Here is a 24326-nt window from a genome sequence, read left to right as displayed (position 1 = left end):
TGCCCAAGGAGGCCAGAGGAGGACCTAGGAGGAACGGGAGAAACATATGGCTGTGAGCGGATGTTAGCAACCCATATGGATGTTAGGAATTGAGTTTGGTTCTTCTGGAAGAGAAGCAGGCACTCTCAACTTTGGAGCCATTTTTCCAGTTCCTAGCATTTCTTTTGTCTTAGTATGAGGCAGGTCTCAAGTGTGAGGAAATTCAAAGAGGAACTTGGTGGGTGTAAGTTAGGGGATGACGACTGTTCCCATGAAGAAGGTCATTCTGAACAAAGGAAGTGGCCACAGATCATGCAACCTAAACAATGCTCTGTCATGACACCTAGATGCTGTGCCAATTTTGTGCCTTTTTATTATCACCTTTCACAGGAGCCCTGTCCTATGCCGAGCTGGGTACGAGCATAAAGAAATCTGGTGGTCATTACACATACATCCTGGAGGTCTTTGGTCCTTTGCTAGCTTTTGTTCGAGTCTGGGTGGAACTGCTCGTAATACGGTAAGGATATGGAAGCAATTAAGGGAAAATAAACCTACTCATTTCATCACTATTCTGGATCATCATGACTGTCTTAAATTATTACAAATGCATGTCACATGACTGTTGAAAAAATACAGACGTGAAAAAGTTTTCTTTAAGCCCCAAATTTTATACATATATGCTTTTTCTAGAAAAGGAGTTTATCTGAGATGAGGGGAAATCTTCAAACTTCACTTTGACAAGTTACACCTTGGACTGACGAGACACAATTTAATGTGCTAGGAATTAGTGGGTTTTTTTTTTCTTTCTTATTGTTGATTGTGTCATCAGGACATTTGACTTTACTTTTGTGACTAAGAACTGTCTGTGCCAAACAATTTAGTGTATTATCAAGTCTTATGCTTTACAAACAGTGAAAAAAAAATCAAGTTAGCACAGCAGGAGTGATTCATTTCCTCACATTAAACAAACCGGCGATCTGCAGTTGCAAAAATTGTTTGATTGTAGGGCTGCAAGGCTCTGCCCCCTTCCCGATTCCCTTGGCACAGAATAGCGCCAAGTCACTCTGAATAGCAAATTTCCCTCAACAGTCTGAGGAGCCTGTGATGTCACATGTGCAGTTTGTGTCACAGGTGCTTGTGCTTTAAGGGATGTGACTTGCACTTTGTGATTAAAGAGTTCATTAGAAGTCATTAGGGAACCTTACTCTCCTGTAAACAGAACAGAGTACTAAAATCTCAGCCGAGTTTTGATCCTGCATTAACAGAGGTGACAATGGCAGAGTTCTAAGTGTTTGCTAACAGGAACAGTCCTTATGTGTTAATAGCAAACTTCAGGGTAGTGCACACTTCACTGGTAACAACAGTTCTTTGTTGCTTAGAAATTGCTAGTGTTAAGTGATGATAGAAAGTATCCTTCTTTCTTTTTGCTCTCCTACAATTTCTCTATCTGGAACTTATTTCTGTACTTCTTTCTATCATTGTAATCAAACATACTCTTCAAAGTTTATTTTTGCATGTCTATATGGCACATACACACACACACACACACACAAACACACACACACACACACACACACACACACACACATGTTTATCCCTAGTTTGTAATATTTCTTTCATCCCTTAATATCTTAAGACCTTAAACTACCAATTAGTATTTTCCTATTAGAATTCTAAACATTTCAAGTATGGGTCTTATACCTTTTATGATTTTCAAACTATTTACATCAGTGCCATTTGTATCCTAGAAATTAATTCTTTCTTATCAAGTGTCAGAAAAATCAAGATGATGTTACTTTAAATGTAACATACACAGCATCGAAATAAGAACACTTCCGTAGAAGGCCGGCCTGTCAGGCTGTTGAGCATCCCAGCCCAATGTCCTTCAACTTCACTGCATCATCATCCATGCATTTGAGGTGTAACTTTATCTAATCATTCAGTTTGCTATGACAACATGATCATTCCATTTGCAATGGGCAGATATGGTACCCATTCATTAATTTATTTATTTTTTCACAAATTGCTGCTGAATGAAAGACTGCAAGATAAAGAGATCTAAATTGGAATGAGCCACAATTTATGCTCCCAAACAGCTGATAATCAGATATATCTTAATTTTGAAGGAACTGTTCTATGGTGTGCATGTGTATGTGTGTGTGTGTGTAAAAGCATGAGTGCATGCATGTGCACAACCAACTTACCAAAAGAAATCCTAGAAGCTTTTTAATACATTTATATTCCCTTTCAATATAGTCTTTCAAACAAGAAAAATAGCAAATTACATGAAGAACATGATTCCCTAGGATGTAAATTCATTTCTTCTCATGGCATCTAAATGGTAATAGTCATGATATCTAAATGTTCCCCATTAAAATTATATTTTAACATTAAGTCAGTATTGTCAGAAAGAATCTAAAAAACTAATCCAAGCAAAGTCACCCAACAGAACATAATGGGGGCTTTAAAGTTGAGGGCACCTAGTCACATGATGTTTGATACCTACTGAGTTTCTACTGTAACATGCTATGCTCACCATTACGTTGAGATCAAATTCTGATTGGGACAGACATAGAATTGTTTTCACAGACCTCAAAGTCAAGAGGTAGGACTGGGTTTCAATCTTAACTAGACTAAAAACCCTACTATGATAAGATGTGTGAAGGGGACAGGCTTGGTGCTGTGTGAAAGGAAGCTTGGACAAGGGGAAGGCTGGAGTCACTTCTCTGGACCAAGACTAAAGCTAAGTCTGAAAACTATCTATATTATGAAATGGCTCTAGGCAGAAGTGATTTAATTCTTGGTCCTGGGAAGCTTGTGTGTACTAGGCCCGACCATGGTCAGAGCATGTCTTAAAGATACCGAAATGACGCTAGCAGATTTAGGTTTAGAAATCAAAGACCTATATAAAAGGTAGAGAACAGCAAAACATCCTCTTTGCAGGCAGGAGTCTCTGGGGAGAGAAGAAAGTTAAAATGTTTGTGGCTTTGACTGGCAGTAGGAGATCAGTGCTGGAGGCAGGTAATACGGGTTGGTCTCTGGTGATCCAGGGATCAGGCCTAGGTGTTAACCACAAGAAGGAAGAGGAGCTGAAAGGGACTCTTGCTTGAGATGTTAAGCAATTTTGTGGATTTCCTTGTATGTGGCAAGCATATGCCCTCATATTTAAGATGGAATGGAATATTCCTTTTGTCCCTTTGAGGAACAATTAAAATAGGACGACTCACTATCTGGACTGCTGACTTCACAGGACGAGTCTGTCTCTTATTCTGTGGCCCAATCTAAATAAATGCTCTTAAGAAATTAAGACTACTTACTTGGCTTTTTACTAGATTTCTTTTTACTAGAAATTAATCAATGTTAAATATTTAGACGCATGTTGGCATAAACATTTATAACTACTATTTTTCAACAAAGGTTCTTAAGACTTAACCCTTACTGGTGTAGACAATATTGCATTTGAAGTGTATGGCTCCTTAATGAAGTATGAAGCTCTAACCATGATAGACTTTCATGTTCAATATGTTCCACATGTTAAGTACTAAGATCTGAAGACCAGCAAGAATGTTATTTATTGTTTCCTGTAGTTAACCTAAATATCCTCTCTCCCAGCCCCGGAGCTACTGCTGTGATATCCCTGGCATTTGGACGCTACATTCTGGAACCATTTTTTATTCAATGTGAAATTCCTGAACTTGCAATCAAGCTTGTAACAGCTGTGGGCATCAGTGAGTATTAGAGCTGTAACAGACAAAAAGGAAGCACCGTAAGAAAGCGATTGGAGGCAAATTTTCTTTAGTCTTTGCATGATATTCCCCAAGTTGTGTTTTGTTTTGTTGTTTTCTTTTCTGTGCTTTTCAGTTTCCAATCTGTGTTGGACAATGGAGACAGGAACACAAGGTTTGAAGTGGCCTCTGTCATTACAGTGTTTGCCAATTTTATACTGCATCAAGCAATGTGGGAGCTGGTCTCCCAAAGCAGACAAATAGAAACTGCTTCCTTTGTAAAATATTAAAAGGGTTGTGTATCAGAAGACACTGTTCAGGAAGAACTATTCTGAGGAATTGTTTTTGTGTTGGAAATCACCTTCCCCAGTGAGATATTGAATTATTGCTCATGAATGACCCTGGGGTTAAGTTTACATGCTGAGTGTATGTTTTGTGTTTGTGTAGTTTACAGTGATACTAGCTGCCACCCTTAGGGTTACCATTTTCTCTACCTATTTCCAGCTATCATAAGGTATTTTTGTTTGTTTGTTTTTGTTTTTCTGAAGATTTGGTAGTCAGCAGCCTTTCTCAACTAGACGACTTCTCTATGGGCTACAAATTAGGAAGTTGTTCACCTTTTAAAATTATTTTTTATGGGCATAGATTTTTAGAAGTTAAAGAAACAGAGGAAATTAAAAGAGAAACATGTACAAGATTACATAGTGATACTGAGCCATAGCTGAGGGTCATTTCCTAGAACATTCTGGAATCTCATGGAATAGGATAACTGCTGATTGATTGAACTGTTGTCTGAATGCATATGATCATGCTACAACATCAGGAATACTGAATTGCACACCCAGGAAGACAGATTAGAGAGCTGCTTCACAGTAGCTTGCTAGAATAACACAAAGATCGTCTCACTTTTGACAACACATCGCCCAGGGGCTAGTCTGTAACAGTGTTAGTGAGTCTATGAAAAACATCTGTGGTATGGCAGACATGCATGTCTGAACTAAATAGCTGAATCTTAAACACACAGTTGTTCTGTGATATCACTAGGAAGACAAAGAAAATGACTCAACACGGACATTTTGAAGTTCTGGCCAGTTAAAATGTAGGTGTTTATGAAATTCTCCCTTTTACACACACCACAGACCTAGGAAAACCTAGGGACAATTAACTTCCCCTCCTCTGTATGCCAGTGTTCTCCTGAGATAATTATGCTGGGGTTGTAGGGGCTGTGAGGATTCTGCTAAATTGTCACGTATATCTTGCTTAATTTCTGTTCATTAATTTATATCCATCCAATTATTAAGTATATTTTGAGGAAACAGCTGAAAAAACAGAGGATTCAATCCTCTATGAAATATTTGTGATGATGACTGAAGCTCATTCAGAATGCAGGGCAATTGATGAATATTGATACTTCTGTGACGAAATGTCACTGGAATTCCCCTGAGACCAGGGACTTCCACAAGGCTGCATCTCCAGTCCCCTGACAGCGCTTAGCTTGCCTGTTTGGACGTAGTCACTATCTGTTACCAGCTGACTTTATGTGAAGAAGTGTAATGATGTTCTTTTTCCTGTGGCAGAAGTATGTGCAGTTTGTGACCCATTAAACCCAAGTTTTAGGTGGCTTCAGTTCCCGGGGAGAAGGGAGATTAGTGGTTGAAAGATACAGTCCGCTAGACGAGACCTTAGAACTGGCGCCATGAGCTCTTGTGTGCTGAATCATCTCACACAATGGTTATAGTTCCTTGGAGATCTACAACCTGGAGTTGAAATAAAGTGTCCTTGTTTCTTGGTTATGTGGTTTGGGGCTGTTAAACTTATTTATGCTTCTGTTTTATTGATTTATAAAATAGGCCTATGAAATATCAATGTATGTTGAATGACTATAGAAATATAAAATTATATCAGCGTTTTAAGGTTTTGAAGAATCCCATAAAGAACATGGGAAGCTCCTGATGACTTTGACGTTGCACTAAAGGGCTGGACTAACAATCATTTTTACATCTGTGTATTCTCTTCCCCTGAATGAGAGCACATCACATTACAGTTGTTTTATGAAGACTGAGATAAGGGGTATTTTAAAGAACTCCATAGACTAACAATACATGTTCCTAACTAAAATGCATAACCAAAGATCTTAGGGCAAACCCTGATATGGAGATATTTGCAAAGCCACAAAGCCACAATTTTTACCTGCTTTGAACAAGACATTAAATGAATAATGAAAATATGTTTGCATTTTTATCTTTGAAAGTCTGAATGACTCTGTAATTCTGTTATCAAGGCCATTTTAAGCATTTTTAAAGGAGACATTAGTGTCTTATGAAATTCAAAATGTTAAGTCTCCCTTCCCCACTGGGAGGAAAAAAAACCAAACAGCCATTAAAGCAATTGCAAGAAAGGCTCTTATGTTTGTAGTTTGGTGGAGGCATGAGTGGAGAAGAGGTTTGATGGAACCTTTATGTCTTCTTCCATTTCTGACACTAGCTATAATATTAATTTGTAAATTCTGATACAAGCTATAGATCCTGAACAGAGAACAAGTTCCTAAACTCAGAAGTATTGAAAGAGAAACAGGAATATTCTCATGTCTCAGTGGGAAGTAATTTAAGGCAATGGATTAATTGGAGAAGTCAAATGGCCTTTAAGACGAATTTAGCTTTAATGGGACAACAGGGGGAGGGGATGGAGAAAGAGAAATTTACCTGGGGCAAATATCTCACATACTTTATTCTTCAAAGTGAATATAGGTGGTGTTTTGCCTATTACAGGAAAAGGTTGTGGAGACTTAGAAAGTAAGAGTTTAATTGCATAAATTACTTCCCTGAGCTCCTTGAGGGAAATGAGGAATTTAAATCTCCAGTTTAGTATAAAAAAAAGGTCAAACTTCAAAAGGGTTTCAAATTTTGTAAAATATTAACCGACCATCTGAACGATAATATTACAATGGGGGAAGGATTTATCTTAATGCTAATTTACCCACGTTTTCCAAAGAACCCCACTTCTGGCCAATATTATGTATGAGACACTTGTGTTTACTAAAAGTTCTGTCCATTTTAGTAAAAATATTAGGCATGTTAAAGTACAACTGGGAAATCTTCTGCGTTGACTTTGGCTTATGTCCCTAAGCCCAATCCTAAAATCAATAAATAACCTTCTATTGAAAATAACATGCTTCATGGTTCTTATAGCTTGAAAGAATGGAGACATACATTCAGTATTTAAAATGCTGTGTCTATTGTTCTGGTCTCTAACGCTGAACCCTAAAAAAGAGCATATTCTCAAGTGGAATATGAACCCTAAAAAATATTCTCAAGTAGAACTTTATAAAAATGCTTTCTCCCCTGTGGTGTGATATCTACCCATGTGATTCGTCGGCCTCTCTCTGATGCTCATATCCCTCATTGGTGAGTTTTACAGGACACAAAGTCATATTGCACAGCATTAGCCTTTGCAAAAGTATTGGAAGGAACAAAGAAAATGGCACTTATATATCATTGTGAAAAAATAGCTAGGGGCTTAGAAGATGGTGCAGGAGTTAAAGTATCTGCTCAGCAAGCATAAAGACCTACCCTCAGCCTATAATCCCAGGACTGAAATGTTAGAGACTGGAAGACCTTCAGGACCAAGTCAGTGAGCTCTGGGTTCATCAAAAAATCCTATGTCCAAAATAATGTGGAGAACAACTGAGAAAGATGGTCAACATCTGTCTCTGGCCTCTTAATGTGTGTGCACACATGCATACCTGCACACACTGTGCAAACCAATGAAAATGCATACACACAGAGAGAGACAAACTCAAATCAGCCCATATAATTTCATAGATAGGTTACTGTTGTCTCTTTTTTTTCTGAAGCCTTCAAATTGCATTGAAAATATATGATTAGTCTGTGTTGGCAATTCAAACATAGTGTGTACGTGTGTGTATCTCTTTAAATCTGAAGCTTAGGTATCTTTCCTCCATTAGCTAAATTGCAACACAATAAAGCACAGCAAGATATACAGGTACTGCAGAATAGCAGCTGCATCCTTCAGGAGGATTGTCCATAAAATGTGGAATTCAAGTGCCCTGAGATTCTAGGTCAGACATGAACGCTCCCAGGAAACCAAGAAAAAGAGAAGTCGCAAGTTGTCAAGAAACTGGTTGTATCAGTGAGCTTACACATACCTCCTGAGCTATTTCCTTATTGTTTCAGCTGTGAGCTGATGGCAAAGGCTTGAGATGTAGACTACCAGCCTTTTAATCTAATCTAAACTCTACTGCCGGTCTATGAACACGGGCAAGTTTAAAAGAACCTGGAGTTTTCTCGGCTCCTATGAAATACATGTCTGATAATAGCAACCATGTCATAGAAATGTGAAGCATGGCAAACATTATCCATGGATGTCTTTGCATAATGTCTGACAGGAGATAATATCATACATTTATGTAGTGCTGGCTCTGTCTATTCCTAATAGTGAGATCAATGATACAGAGTTGGTCCTCTGCCTTCTAAAGGTTCTTTCTGAAATCAGTGCATCCAGGAAATGGATGCTGGGAGATAAAGCAGCCCCATCAGCGGCTGCGGAGAGAAGTGGAGGCACCAGCTTTATCTCATCATGTACCATTCAAATATACCATCTGTACATTTTATCAGTTTAGCACGAAGAGCTCCGAAGACGGAAGTCAGGAAGAATGTGAATCTGAGAGGCTGCCCAATAATCTGCAACATCGCTCTTCAAAATGAAAGACAGCAGTAAATGATTTCATGTGCAGAAAGAAATACTTGGTAGTCCTTAAACCACAACACAAGTCTCTAAGATTCCCTTAAACATCTTTTTAAGATATAGCTCTTTTCAAAAATGGGTTTCTTGTTTTTGAGATTTATGGATATAACTTTCCCTGCTACATTTTTGTTTCTAAGAAACTGCACCTTAAGTAAGTCAATAAAGCCCGAAGATCTCTGAATTTTCATTTTGATAAAAGTTTGAAGTAAGCCCCCCAATTTTTTTCCCATGTAGGAAATTAATGGTTAGTTAAAAGACTCCGGCCAGAGCTCTGGTGCCTATGTCTTATTACTAAGGTATGGGTAAATGGTGTGTGTATTTAAGAATTTAGATATGGTTTATGTCAGAAACTCGGATTGCTCTTGTGTTTACTGAACCCCATGTCTCTCTTGAATGTTGTTGAATAGGTGGCTTAGGCACCCTTAAATTTCAGTGCTCAGACATAGGACAGAGGTGCATATTTAGCCCAAGAATCTCTCTTGGCTGCACCACAAGCCGCCTCCTCACTTGCTAAGCTGTAGGTGCCTCTGGGTCAGTGAGGTGCACTTCCTGGAACATGGTGTAGCAATTAATGAGAGAGATATTAAATGCTCAGGACAAAAGCCAAGTTAGGAGGGACCTTTGAGGAAAGCCAGGCTTACTAAGACTTCTTTTTTCAACTAAAAGAAAGCAAGGTGGAAAACAATTCCTGATATTTGTTTGAGCTTTTTGTCTCCCATTTGTCTTTTAAACTTTAGAAAATACAGAAGAATATTCCAGATCTTCATTGTTTTCCCGTGTCAATAGACATCACGCATTTGCTTTCCCTTGAAGACAGCAAACCTTTACTTCCTCAGAGATGCACATGGCCAGGTGTTCCTGAAATGATAGTATTTTTTATGCGCTGTGTGTCTGCTTTTCTCTCTTCTTCTCCTTTCTCCTCCCAGGGCCTTCTTCCTACTTTGGACTACCTGAAATAGGGCAAACACAGTGCTCCTTTGTGACTCATGACAACCAAAGCCAAGGTCTGTTTTCTACTTTTATATCAAAGTTTGGCCTCTTCAATTAAAAAATAGCATCCTTCTAATGTGATGAGCCATTAATCACACTTGCATAAAGAAATAGGGTTAGGGTTAGGGTTAGGGTTAGAGAATTTGGGGAGAAGCAAGGTTGTATTTGACCATTTCCTATGTGCAACTTCTCCATGTGTATTAGAGACAAATATTATTTTATATTATTTTTTTGATAAAATAGTGCCTTTGAGCACTGACAGTGGATATAGTTACTGCTCCATGTACTCAGTGCCAAGCATAGCTAAACCATGCTGTTTTGTCTCAGGACTTTCAGCCTACTCTCATCTTTGTTGCCCTGACATACTTTATTACTGCCCCCTTTTCACTTTCAGTGGATGCTTCTGAACCCCTACATACCCTTTTTTCAATAAGCCTTAACTCGCTGTTCTACTTACTTATTAAAATATCCACCTCCATTGAGGTATATTTGGCAAATAAAATTGTGTTATTTATGTGCACTATGGTGAGTTCATCTGCATAAACCATGCGAAGTGTTTGTTGGTGAAAGTTCTTCATTGTATCTGACATCCCATCCCCATTAACTCTTTAGTTTTAATTATGCACGCAGATTTACCTAGTTTGCCCATAGTCACTAAAGTGCTATCCTCCCCCAAGTGTATTGAGATGTTGCTCTAAACTAAATTCCAAAGTCGGAATATTTTGATGTTTTGTCATCTATAAGTTCTTGATATTTTATTTTTCAAAGATTTATTTATTTATTTTATGTATGAGTGTGTGTGTGTGTGTGTGTGTGTGTGTGTGTGTGTGTGTGTGTGTATCTGCATGCCAGAAGAGGGCATCAAATCACATTATAGATGGTTGTGAGCCACCATGTGCTGGGAATTGAACTCAGGGTCTCTGGAAGTGTTCTTAAGTGCGAGCCATCTCCAGCCCCTGGTATTATTTTATAAATGTTTCTTTTTACATCCTCCTTCCCTCTGTTTTGGATTTCTCATCTTCTCATGCATCCATCAATGATTCTTCAACCTACTCTGTGGTTCAGTGGCACATCATAAACACCATTTCATGGGATGCATGATGGACTATATTGATTTTAGATGGCTGTCCAAAACTATTAAAATATACATTAATTAGGCACCATTTGGATATAGACTGTTTTAATTCTCACATTGGCTATTGTATATTAATAAAACTTCACCAATTCCTAATTGTGGAAATGAGCTAATGATTATATTACATAGTGACAACTCCTGACTCTACGCAATTCCAATCTGAATGGTAATGCTGCTGTTCCTTTTAATTCCCCGAGAAATAATTGTATGCATTTTAAGCTTCAGCATATTTCTTTTTCAAATGTGGGAGCCATTGCATTTGGGGTACAGATGATCAGAACTGAGGATCATCTACGTATCAAATTTCCCTTTGATGAGTATGAAGTGCCTTTCTTTGTCTCTTTTTAGTAGTTTTGTTTGAAAGTCTGTTTTATTAACTATTAAAATGGTTACCCATCTTGCATGTTGGGGGATGCATGTAAAGAAAAAAGCAGCTTGAATTGGGATGAAACGTGACTAAATAAATTATTGAGAAAAAAAAATCTTTGTTTAGGGAGGAGTTTATTGGTGAAACCCATAAGTGTCCGAAATAGAATAGCTGCTGTGTTGGGCTATACTGTGCCTATGTTTTTGGCAAGTACGGAAAGTAGAAATTCACTGTATAAAATAACCCTGAACACTCCATCAGAGAAGAAAATGAAAGCCTAGAATACCACCATAAAACTGTGCCTTAACATTTTTGAGAACCCTGTTCATTCATTGATTAATTCATTCAACAAAAATACATTAAGTATCTACCTGTCAAGGAATAAATTATTGACAATTTATTGGCAATGCCAGAATGAATAGCCATTTTCTGTCTTTGATGTGGACAGTGGTGGCTACTTAGGACACTGTCAACGTTATCTTAAGAACAAAGTCTTCAAATCCACTGTGCACCCTAAGCTGAAAAGTCTCAAGACCTTATACTTAAATAGCAAAGATGTATTGAAAACAAACACTTGCAGGGTAGATTAAGACTCATCCCTCATTATCTAGTTGAAAATCAGAAATTCCTAGAATAATACTGAGTAGGGCTGGTCCTGATGGTGAAGAATAGGATCTCAGACATAGCACTTCTTACCTCTTCCTGAGTCAAACTCAGCACCATCATGACCACTGGATGACTTCAGGATGAAGATATTTGACTTTATTACTAATGCACATCAATGTATGTTCATTATTGCCAATGTGTAAAGAACAAAAGAGGTCCTCTGACTGTGCAGGAATCTTACTTCTGGGGCATGAATGTCTCTCAAAGAAACATCTTAATGCAGAAGTTTAATGCAGGAGGGCCTGCATCTGGGCAGAGCCTGGGATTCTGCCCCTCTTAAGTTCTGGTAGTTCATGCCAGCACTGCAGGTTTATAGATCGAATTTCGACTGACAAGGACCTAAGACATCGTGGTGCTCACAGGGCTTTGCCTTTTGTAACTGTGTCTGTTTGTTTGCAGCTGTGGTGATGGTCCTAAATAGCACGAGTGTCAGCTGGAGTGCCCGGATCCAGATTTTCCTAACCTTTTGCAAGCTCACAGCAATTCTGATAATTATAGTCCCAGGAGTTATACAGCTAATTAAAGGTATGGGCTGAAAAGGAAATGCGTTTTAAACTGCGTATCTGCTTCTGGTCTCTTCTAACACCGACTTTCGCTTGTCTAGCAGAATCCTTAATTAGTCTTTGCTTGTGGAACCTAAACTCTGTACTGTCATGTAATTGATTTAAAAGGCTACATCGGAGATGAGTTGGTATTTATAGTTGAATGGCAGCAAGAGAATTAAGACTAGATCGAGCAACTAAAATAAGGTGTCTGCGAATTCCCTTGATACACATGGCTTGGAGTCAACCCCAAAGTGAAAAGCAAACAAACCAAAATGAATTTGGTCTTTAGCTTTAAGTACAGATCAATATATCCTTTGCTTGCGCTCCAGAACGCTTCAATAGGAGAAACAAACATGAAAAATAAAAACATTTCTGGAACTTAATGGAAGATGATGATAATTCTTGATTCTTTTCATTTGTGTTTCTTCACTCTGGGATTCGTATCCCCAGAAGAGTTGTGAAATAGCATTTCTAACAACAAGATCCTTATAGGATGGTAAAAAGTCGCAAAAACTTAGCTTTTACTGTTAGATTATTTTCTATGTAAAAGTTGCCTATTTGAAGAAGTGGTGTGGTTTGTAGATTTGCGATTGAGCTTCCTATTTAATTAGATAAGAATTTAGCGATGGTGTCATAGTATATGGTTGGCCCTGGTAGATAGTATGTGTGCTTGCTTAGACTTAGTGGACATGTTTGGGAGAGATAGAGGACCCAACAAGTTACTGAGTTTGCAGCAGGAAATACAAATGACAGAGCAGACCGATTGGGAAAAGGTGACATATCATGTGGGCATGTTAAGTATTTCTTGTTTACACTGACATTGTCATTTCCAAGCAAAGGAACTTATAGAGAAAAGTAATGACCCTGAAGGAGGAGTGTTACAACACAAAAGGAAATGGCAAAGTTCAGCAAAGCCATCACCATTCATAGAGGCGCCAAGCAACAACCTTAAGAACTTGGTCACTCTACTTAGAAGAGGGAATTGGTCTTATCCATTTAACCAGCCTCGTGGGTGACCTTAGAGTTCTACTGGTAAAACGCATCTGTCAAATCTAGCAATCTTAGCCCCAGAATAAACGCAAGGAAGAATTTCAGCGGGAGGGTCTGTGTGAGAGAAGATGTGGGCTTTCTGCCTCAGTTCACCACACTCTCTATAGAGTGGGCCTGCTCCATTCCACCATGACCTGAGCCAAAACTGTCCACAGCCTTAGCTCCTCCATCTCCTGAGCTAACTTTCTAGTCATCTGTAGGGAGCCCTTTAGTTTCTGGAAAGGAGAGGGAGGTAAGTCACTGGCTCTTCTAGACATGGTTGTTCTCTGGCTTTTCCTCTCTGTAATGCCAGATGTTACCTTTTGTAGTTGGTTCTGATCCCTCACTTATGTGTGTGTGCAAAGTGAGGCATGGTTAATAGTTGATGTTCTATTACACACTCCTGGAGAACAGAAACCATGATGGAATTCCTGTATCTTTTCTGTCAGCTACAATAGAGTGATATTTCAATTATTGCTTATAGTATCAGGAGTTCATAGGAGCACTCTAATTCTTACTGTTTTCACAAAACAGAGAAATTCCCAGAGGATATTTCTGCATTTGGAGCATATTTTAGTGCTTGGGAAAACCAAACATATTTCCCTTTTTACTATTACATTTTATGAAATTGAGATTTTAATTTATAGCATCTTCATTTAGTTTTTCCACATTTCTCAGACACCCCAGGAAGAGTAAGGCTTCACTGATGTGTATGACATGTTTATTTCTACCCTATTCAGATCCAGGTTGTAGCTGGACATTGTGTGTTGGCTTACAATGCCCAATACTTCCATTTGAATATGTTAACTTTCATCTTCCCAAGCCCTGTGCTATGCATCCAAAATATTCTTGAAGTTCAGAAACAATGTTCCTCTTTTGCAACACTCTCAAAAGGGTTCATTTGAAGAACTGTGGATCAGTCTATACAGTTAGATATTTTCTATTATTAATTGCTAATTGCTACACTATTCAGGATAGTCTCTTATTAAGCTAAGGATACCAAAGATCACACAAGAATACACAATAGATATTTCTTTCTTAAAAAATTAATTGGTGTGTATGCATGTATGTGTGTGTATACTCCTATTTGTCTGAGTACAGGTGCCTGCAAAAGCCAGAAGTGATTATCAGATGCCCTGAAGCTGGAGTGACAGGTGGTTGGAAGCTACTTGTCATGAATGCCGAGAACTGAGCTCAGGATTTCTACAAGAATAGTGTGTGGTTTTAGTTGCTGAGTAATTTCTCCAGTTCCTACAGATGTTTCTTTTCTAAATCTCAGTGTGCTTCCTACTAAGGCATATTGATATTTTAGTAAAATGGGCACTTTGGGATTCTTCCTGTCATGTTTTCATAAACCTATATTTAGAACCTGGTTGCTTTGAGAGAAATAGCATTCATTGATTGAAAGAAGCATGTCCTCATTGGTCCCCATCCTCACATTCTGTCCTTAGGAATGATGGTTTTGTGGTGTGAGCAATAGCTGATAGCTAACTTACAGGATAGTACTGTGGATACATGATCCACCTCCTGTCCTCATGACTACCTTTCATTATTTATATAAAGGCCAGTCAATTTTTCAGCAAGATTTTTTTCCTATTGGATCATTTGACCATTCCCTATAATTTCATTTGTTATTTCGGTGGTGGGGCAGACATTCTTTGTCTAATTTTTAATTTGTGCTGACTAACACAAAGCTGATTTTGTAACTTCTTAAACTATCCCAAAGATGGAAAACAAAAGGTGCCCCACTGTTCAAAGAATGAGAAAATAAGATATGGTGGGAGAAAGTGTTCTGTCTACAAAGTTGGTAGAACTTGGTTTGGGGCTTGGTTTAATCTCTTATTCATTTCCATAGGGGAAAATAGTGGCATTGATTAATACAGGGTCCATAAGGTATCTCCATAAAGAAAAATTCTGTAGGTAGAATGGCTTATCACAGTTAATTACACTATACTACTGGCTGACATTGACCATAGACATCTGGTGTGAGTGGGTATTCCTGTGCTCCAGGGAACCTGTATATGAACAAGCATTGTGCTTCAGGAGTGGATTTTGTCTGCAGCCTTTCCCTGCTTTAGGAGGCAGATGTGCAAGGCACTACAAGGTTATACAACAGGATAACAGGTGATGTGGGGAGGGATGCAGGAGCTTCTGGATGCCTCCTCACTCAAAGGAGACTCCAAGATTTCTCTTCATCTCTCACCAGGTCATAAGGTATTGTCTACAAATTCTGTCAAACTCTTAAAACTGCAGTTTCAGATTAAAACGGAGGACACCCAAGCAAAAGAAATGGATTTACCCATTATAAAGGCCACTTTAATCTTTCTGGTCATCTACCAAAGAATTTTCAATTGGCTTAGGTGAGAACAATATGCATTTGGGAGTCCTGCCCTAGACTGAGTACAGCATCAATAGATAGAGTTGACCATGAACAGAATGAGAACAGACAAGCTCAGCTCCCAACTGTGTATAGGGCTGGAATAAATAACCAATTCTTTGTCACATTCTAAAAACCCTCCCATTCTAATTGCAGGGCAAACACATCATTTTAAAGATGCATTTTCCGGAAGAGATACGAGTCTAATGGGGTTGCCCTTGGCTTTTTATTATGGGATGTATGCATATGCTGGCTGGTAAGTTGATATCTCCAGGTACTTGTATTAAATGCCTTCATTTACCTTTTGTCTTGTTAATCCTTTTGTTGTAGAAATGTCATATCACATGTTTCTACCCTAACTGAAATTTTATTATGTCATGTCTACAAAAGTTATCTAGTCAAAGTTTCAAGTAATACAGAATTCTTAGAACCAAAGACCCAAAAAGCAAGTAAAAATTATTTTTCCTGCCAAAGGACATAATGCAATGGAAACAGACTGGAGGAAGCTAAGTGAGCACGGTCTGCTCAGACTCTCCTTAGTTTCCTGGTGTAGTATTTCTTCCTCCTGGGGTTGGATAGGACCTCTCTCACCCAAGACTCTCACAATGTACTGTGAAACAAGTTCCATCAGGAAACCGTGTCACTTCCTTCCACAGAGAGCCAGAGAATGCGGGAGACATCTTTCTAAGCTTTGTAGGACATCAGTTCTAGTTTCTATGAGCCTCTTAGGGGAAGATAGATTCTAGTTTCTGTAGCTTCCCTTGGGAGAGAAGAAAGAGAAGAATGAAGGAAAGATGGAAGGATAACAGAAAGAGGTCCCTTCAGTTTATTACAGCATGGCAAAGCCTGAAGCTTATGGTGTCATTATCTGAGGCCATCAAATAGTTAAGGATGTTATTTAGATTTAGTCCAGTGGCACACAAGCAAACAGACAATCAAACAAATTCTGGGGTTCAGTGTCCAGTATAAATTACTTTTAACTATTCATCAGTGGGAACAATAGAGTTCCAAGGGGGACTCAGGATTAGTACTTGCCCTGTCCAAAAGCCGTGTCGTGCTACAGATCCATAAGTAGAGGTTAGTGACATTTTCCTACTCTGTCATGGGGAAGAAACAATTTATATGTAGAAATGAGATGGTCTCAGGAGATTAAGATGGTCCATATGATAAAGGTAGGAAAGGGAGAAATCACAATAATAAAAGTCAAGTGGGCAGATGGTAGGCAGCACATGCTCAGCCTTCACATGTTTCATTAAGTGAAAATAAAACTGGGTAGCAAATATAATAGGTACTATGATACCAGAAATTGCTCTACGTCCTTCATGCCCATCTGCCTGTGAGCCCCCTGTCTTCATGTAATACTGTCATGTTGAGGAACATGAGTCACACCATCAAACATCAGATTCCTGTAACTACTTTATTGGCCTTGTAAGAATTAGATGAAATGACTAGATCCAGAAAGCCCACCAGGTATAACCTCAGAACCATTGCAGAAACATTGAATTTTCATTGTTTGGGGGTAACTAATGTGTAGTAGCTCTGTCTGCATCTTTATAAAACCAGCAGTTACGACCCTCTGTGAGCCAAAGGCCAGCAAGAAACTCTGCTATCTCAAGATATGTAATTATGTAAATATGAGCAACACACACGAAGTTTTCTGTCCCCCCTCCACTGTTGTTGTATCACCTTCCAGAGACTATAAAAGTGCATTCCAAAGTAAACAGTACGTACCCTATTATTCTCACAAATGGTGAAAACATTGCACTGGAAGAAACTCGGCCGACTCCAGCCACGTGAGCTTAGCTTAGCTTTGAAGCCAGAAGTGTTTGAAGGCGGTTACGTTATAACATAAGAAGATCAGCATATACTATTTGTGTACCCGCAGAAGGGTTTTTGCAGTCACTTGAATGCCTGCTTTAGTTTCGGATCTCTTGTGTTTTTGAAGTCTTTTCACTTTTGTCCAAAGCACAATGCGGTGCTAAGCAGAGAAAAGAACTGAGTGTGATTACAGTGTTAGAAGCAAAATCAACTCTTCTCTAGCTATTGAGCCTGGATCAGGGCTCCATGCCCTGGGGCAGCAGCCAAGCCGCTATGGGGGTCCCTGGGAGCCCCAGAGCAAAGCAGGGGAGCGAACAAGAGCTTTTAGCTCCAGCTGGGTGCTGGGAGCCTGTTGTAGTCTCTCAAGAATGTGGAGCGTGGGGTTCTTCACACGGCAGATTTGATTAATTCTGTTCAATGGAGTCTCTTTTGCCTGTGAGCACCATGAGTCTGTTCCCACGGAATCTTAAAACGTTTCTACCCCCCATTCCGTCACCATCCCACACTGGATATTCAGGTCACCTGCTTTGTGTATAGCCAATTTTCTCCACTTCTGTGGATTTTTTTTTTTTTTTTTGATGTGAATAAAGACCCTTTTCATCTTGACTTTTTTTTTATTAATATTACATTTCGACAATGCCAAATCCAAATTATAACCACTTCCAACAGTAATAGAAGCTTACAGAAAACTTTACTTGTACTTTTGTCTACACGATCTCCGGGTCTCGACCCCAGTTTGGAGAGCCAGGAGCCATCAGCTTCTTTGTGTTCTTGAGGGTCAGTCACAGCACTGGACAGTAAGTCTAGGATTTTAAATGAGATGTTATCTGATTCAAATGGCTTAGCTCGAGGATGATAAGGAAGTATTTAGCTGTAATGGTTTGTTTGCTGGCTGAATGCTGCTTTGTGAAGAGGGGAGATGATCTGGCTATTAATCTATGGCCCTCAGTTTTAGAAGAAGAAAAAATTAGAATCAGAATAACAAGAAAGACCCTGTGGGTTGGGCAATCCAGAGGTGCAGATATTTACATGGAGTCCAATCTGAGTGTTACAGACAGAGGAATGCTAAGAACAATCTTTGCTCTCTGAGGTCTCCATCTTTTACCTGATGATTGCAAAGCTGGTTTGCAGACAGAAATCAGGACTTTAAGTGGCTACCAATCCTTTTATTGCTGTGGACAATATTTGACTCAAAAACATGTGGAGACATTGCAATGAGGCAAAAGCGGTTATGATGAGGAATTGCCGGCCAAACTGCAAACTTTTTGGACAGGCAGGATGTTAGCCAACTGTTGTCTTGGATACCTTGCTGAAGGAACAGTCACCTCCAGCTGCTAGGCAGAATAAGAAAAAGATTCCACCAGCCCTTGGGGATACTGGATAGAGTAAAGTTTTAGCTCTGAGGGGCATGGAACCTGTCCAGAATGATTACCCCTTCGCAGAAACATGATTAGGGGAAGTCATTAACCCAGTCAGGTCACAGAGTCAGGCCACCACAACTTTAATATTATTTCCAGTGTCCGTATTCAGAGGAATCTGCCAGTCAGCCTGTGGCCTTGGGGAGTCAACCAATTTCAGTCCTATATCTGGGTCCAACGCTAAGCATAGCGTAGTGAGATTTTCCCTCTCTTTTCACTGTGTGATAGAAAATTGGTTTTCAGTGTCTTTTGTCGCCCTCTTTAATCGGATGCTCGATGGATTTAGTCTCCCTGAAGCATCAGCCCGGATTAGTGTACACCTTTATGTCAAATCTCACCTAAAGAATCTGCTTCCTTTAAAAGCCATGTACAAGGTTGGGAGTTACAGTGCAGGGCCAAGCATCGTATTTATGCAGAGTCATAGGGAATGTAGGACAGTCCTCATGAGCAGTTTCCAGGGACCTTGAGAACTAAACCAGGGGACAGAGAATACATTGGCCTACATACTAGAGACCAGACAGGCATAGAGGTGTATTTTCCACAGTGTGTGGATTTTGGTGCTGAAAGGATCCATTTCCCTCCTCTTTTCCCCAAACTGTACTCAGGCATTTTCTTTTCTTCTGTTCTTTATGGCCATGGGAAAATACTTGAAGTCATATTGTTTTTCACAGTTCCCTTCTTGCTTTAAGGTTGTTGGGAAAGACCAGCTCATCAACTATTAAGAAGCAACTGGCCATCTCTGACATACAAAATCTGGCATATTCCTTAATTCATGTGGTTAATTCACTTTGGGGTGGTACTTATATATTCACTTATTTATTTTTATTTGGCTGTCATACTGCCTGCTGCCTCGGGCTTATAACAGGCATATCGAATCAGTCTCAACTAGTACCTCCACTGCACTGTCGCTGGTATACTCCGACCAGGGAGTAGTAGCTCATCTGCAGTCCACCCTTAGAATTCTGCCAGCCATTCTTGAATCATACAGTTAAAGATGGAGCGAGTTCGCAGCAAGGGTCACACTGACAGTTTTATCTCCTAGAATAGCACCATTATATGCATTCTCCTAGAGCAACAACAACTGCTATTCTTCAAATTTTAGCTTTCTAATTGTGAAAACACATCATTAGTTATGAGTGTGTGTGTGTGTTTGTGTGTGTACTTTTTATAGTGTACTTATTGCTATTGTTTCTTCAGCCTACATATTTCAAATATTAATTCACAACTCAGTCCTTGAAGTTGTAGCCATCTTGTGGCTGAGCATCAACTGTCTGGTGGATTCAGACAGGAGGGTCACGATCACGTGGCAAGTCAAGCTTCCTCCCTTTCTCCAAGGCTGTGAGAGGCTTTAAGTATGTGGCTGATGGTGGTGGGATTAATGTTCTGGATATTTGGTTTTAGAGAGAGGAGATTTTCACTTTCAGACTAGGATTCCATGTTCCCCCACGAGGATAGTTTAGCATCTAAGGAATAAGTTAACAGTAGAATGACTTTCCATCTGTGAAATTTCCCTGGGCTGACGATGGAGAGAGAGCGAGTTTGCTTGTTATGGTGCTGTACTCTGGAAGAGTTCATTTCCCTGTTGTTTGCCTACAGTCCCCTATTCTTATTTGAGAATGGAATTTCCTTCAACCTTACTTGAGTAGTAACCTCACTTAGAAAGAACATAGTAGGACTTAAAGGGCCACTAACAGCCTGTTTTAGCTGGGAAACAAAGTCAAGGATACAAGACATCAGCCACCCTTGTATGGCGTGGCAGAAGCTCACAGTGAAGCAAAGGGTCAGAGTTCCTCAGGCCCTGACATTGGGATAAAAATTTGAGATCCCATGGACCTTGAAAGTGAAATATTTTGTGCCTAAGCTGCTTTCATTTTGCATATAATTCCTAGAAACGGATAATGGACCTGGGAAATGTTTAAAATGTGTTGTTCATCCTTGATGAACAGTGTGGTAATTTACAGTGTGCCTAGAATGACATGTCTGAACATCCTTGAGACTTCCCCTCCTCCATAGGTTTGTGGGTCAGGTTATGGAGGATAAATACTGGCAGATACTCCACAGGAAGAAGTGTGAGTGAAAAGTTTAATCAAAATTACAAATTGACAAATTATATGTACTCCTGACATATCCAGAATTAAGTTATGGTTTGTAAATAGAACACAAAATAATTAAGTCAAGGTAATTAACATTTTCACACCATATAGTTTTTAATTTTCTGTGGTAAAACATTTGAAATTTACTCTTTTAGAAAAACTTAAAACATATAATAAACTATCACTTGTCCACTTTTTTAACCCAGTTTATGTTCTGTGTAGAAAGACAACAGCAGTTTCCTACAAGGCCACAGTCCTACAGGTGGTTCCTCTTGTTCCTAACTCTCGACTGAAATGTGCAAGAAGCACAGGCTGCCTGATGCTTACTTTCCCTTCCCACACTTTCTTTCACTCTCCTAAGACAGAACACCATACCATCCTTCTTTTTCTTGAGCACATAAACATGGGATGCACGTCTGTGTTTTGGGCCCACTTCGACCTGGAATGACCTCATAACGCCTTACAAGGGTAAATGCTATGCATTCTGGAAGGCGTGAGTTTGGAGGAAATTCATCTGGAAATGCTTCTTGACCTTGGCTCCAGGCATCACATGGCTCTGAGATATCCTGTAAACTGTAAGCGTGCCCTTCAGGTTATAGGCTTTCTAGTTTTATAGCCATCATGTTTTATACACTTTAATGGCTCCACTATGACTTAGTAGAAAGTTTTCTCTGGGAATTCTCACTGGTTGTCTATTTTTATCTTCTTTCATACATTCTAATACAATATTCATGATTCTTAATTTTATTTAAGCACTTTAATGTGTGAAACTTTGGATTGTGATGGTAAAATGTACTAATAGTTATTTATTTATAATACAGGTTTTACCTGAACTTTATTACTGAAGAAGTAGACAACCCTGAGAAGTAAGTAACCTCATTCACTGTGAGATTTTTGTTAGGCATAAAATTTAGATTATTTAATTAAATAATAGACATAAAAGAGAAATTCAGTGTGGGCCAGTTAACTTCACTGTTGTTGCTATCATTAGTCTGTTAGATAAATTGACTTAAGTTTCATCATCTATAAATTATCACATATTAATAGTAATATGTGTTGAATATTATACATATAAAATAATATAGCATATTCAATACTAAGTTGCCTTACAATCTGAATTTAGAAAAGAGTAATGTTATTTTTTATGTAACCTATATAAACATATACATATATAACCTAACATGAACTTTTATCAAGTTTAGACTAATCTGAAAAAGTTGATGATTTCTGGTAGTACTTGTACTTTAAAGAACAACTGTGTGACTAGAGATAATAATATAATCAAGGGAAACTTATGAAGTAACTGAAAGATATAGGGACTTGTAAATTTGGGGGCTCAGTGATTTTTCTTTACCTTTTCTTCCTTAAAAATGTTTGATAGATGGTTTGATGTTAATTATACACTGTGTCAAGTGAACTGCAAAATAAGTAAGTTATATGATTTATAAATGAACACTTGGCTTTATATATTAAAATCTATGAATTAAAGAAGGGAAATTTAAGAAATGTAAACTATCATGGTATTTATAGGCTACCCATTGTGCTGGGAGCCTCTTTCAGGATGAGTGAGGCTTATCTTTAAATATTTTATTGTGTTCTCTGTGAATGAAATGCACGAAGACAACATGTAATAATGTACTGTCACCACAGTAGCATGTTTAGCAAACTAAGAGTAAGTGAAAAGTTCTTAACTTCAATGTGGAACATGTTGCTCATCAAGGGTATCACGTAATTAAGTGTTTGCAGGTAAATGGAATTGGGGAAGAGAGAGAAATGGGCAGAGAATCTGGAGCGGCAGAGAGAAAAAGAAATAGGGAAAAAGAAAGATGGAGAGAGAAAGATAGAGGGGGGAGAGAAGTAGGAAAGGGGAAGGCAGGGAGAGAGAGAGAGAGGGAGGGAGGGAGGGAGGGAGGGAGAGAGAGAGAGAGAGAGGGGGGGGGGGGAGGGAAGAGGGAGGGAGAGAGAAATCTGGCCTGTGGGAAAAGCAGCCTCGTGGAGGTGAGAAAGAGCACCACTGTGGAACAGGTTGGAGTCAGAGGGTTCTCCTAAGGCTTGCCAGTTCAATGAACTGTCAATATATGGCACCGAGTATACTAGGAGGCCGCTAGCTGGTTACATTCCGCAAGGCACTACAGCTTAGAACATACAAGCCAATGGTGGAAGTTAGCGCGATGCGTCATAGAATCTGATTCAACTGCTATGTAAATCAATATGTAATTTCAACGTGAAGTAGGCCTGTTTATCAAGAAATATGGCCAATTTATAAGAATATTTTTATATTTGTAACTGAAATTAGAGGTAGAGAAAATATTTACAAAAAACTAATACTTACATTTTTTTGTAAACAATAAGCAGGATACCCAGTGACAGGAATCCACTGATTATAGAGATAAACAGCTACTTTTGTATGTCATTAGCATGTATGGAGTAACACAGAGAAAGGACACTTCATACTCCATTTTATGTAAAGTAGTTACTGAATTCTCATTACATCAAACAAACAACTAGAACTTATTTAAAGGTAAAATATTTTAAAGAGATTTCTTACATCTAATGTAAGGGGCTAGTCATTGTAAAAACAGCAAATTATAGGTTATAGACATATCCTAGGCTACAATATTAGTGCTAGAGAAGTAAATGATGTTTTAGGTTGAGTTACTTAACAATTTAGATTTATCTTGACAGTTTGTCAGGCACATGTTGCTAGTGTGTGTCACACACACACACACACACACACACACACACACACACACACACACACACCAAAGTTGATCAACTACTCCAGGACATAAGGCCTGTCCTGGAATGAATGATTCACCCACTGTTGCTCTATTTGAGAAAATTGATTTTCCCTCTTTCAGCTGGTATAAGTGAAAGTGCACTTCATATTCGTTCATTCCTTCACTCATTCATTATTATAAAATATAATAAGATAAAACAAAATCTATCACATGGAAATAGAACAAAGCAAACCAACAAAAAGAACAGGAGTCCAGGAGTCAGAAACCCACTCATTCACATCCTCAGGAGTCTCATCAAAACACAAAGGTGGAAGGCAACACATGGGCAGAGAACCTAGTCCATGCTGCTTATGTCTGAGTTTCTATGGCCTTTGCTGATGTTGACGTAGAGGTCCTTGTTTTCTTGGTGTCCTCCATTCCCTCTGACTGCTAAGATGATTCTACCCCCTCTTCTCTGGGATCCCTGGACTCCAACTGGAGGGGTTTGATGGAGACATCCCATGTGGGGATGAGTGTTCCAAGGTCTCTCTCATTCCATGTGTAGTGGGTCTCTGTAGGGGCTCCCATCTGCTGCAGGAGGAAGCTTCACTGATTCAGCTGATCTATGAATACAGCTGAATGTCATTAGAAGTAATTTTATCACTACATTTCCCCCTTTTTATAGACCCAGTCTTATTTG

At 39.0% G+C, this 24326-nt stretch overlaps 1 protein-coding gene across 1 annotated transcript in view; it reads left to right on the top strand.

Moving 5' to 3' along the window:
• SLC7A11 (solute carrier family 7 member 11) overlaps positions 1–24326 on the top strand; it is a gene marked incomplete at both ends in the record, with an annotated part of 66140 nt that overhangs the window by 3964 nt on the left and 37850 nt on the right. Inside the window, 5 exons of the mRNA XM_080929254.1 lie at positions 370–496; positions 3592–3707; positions 12026–12151; positions 15734–15833; positions 21728–21772. Of these exons, the coding sequence (XP_080785380.1) occupies positions 370–496; positions 3592–3707; positions 12026–12151; positions 15734–15833; positions 21728–21772 (514 nt within the window). The remainder of the gene's footprint in view (positions 1–369; positions 497–3591; positions 3708–12025; positions 12152–15733; positions 15834–21727; positions 21773–24326) is intronic.

The sequence above is a fragment of the Micromys minutus genome (genome assembly GCF_963924665.1).
Source record: "Micromys minutus genome assembly, chromosome: 15".
Lineage (NCBI taxonomy): Eukaryota > Metazoa > Chordata > Mammalia > Rodentia > Muridae > Micromys > Micromys minutus.
Note: the sequence above shows the minus strand (reverse complement) of the source record. Positions and strands in the feature narration are given on the sequence as shown.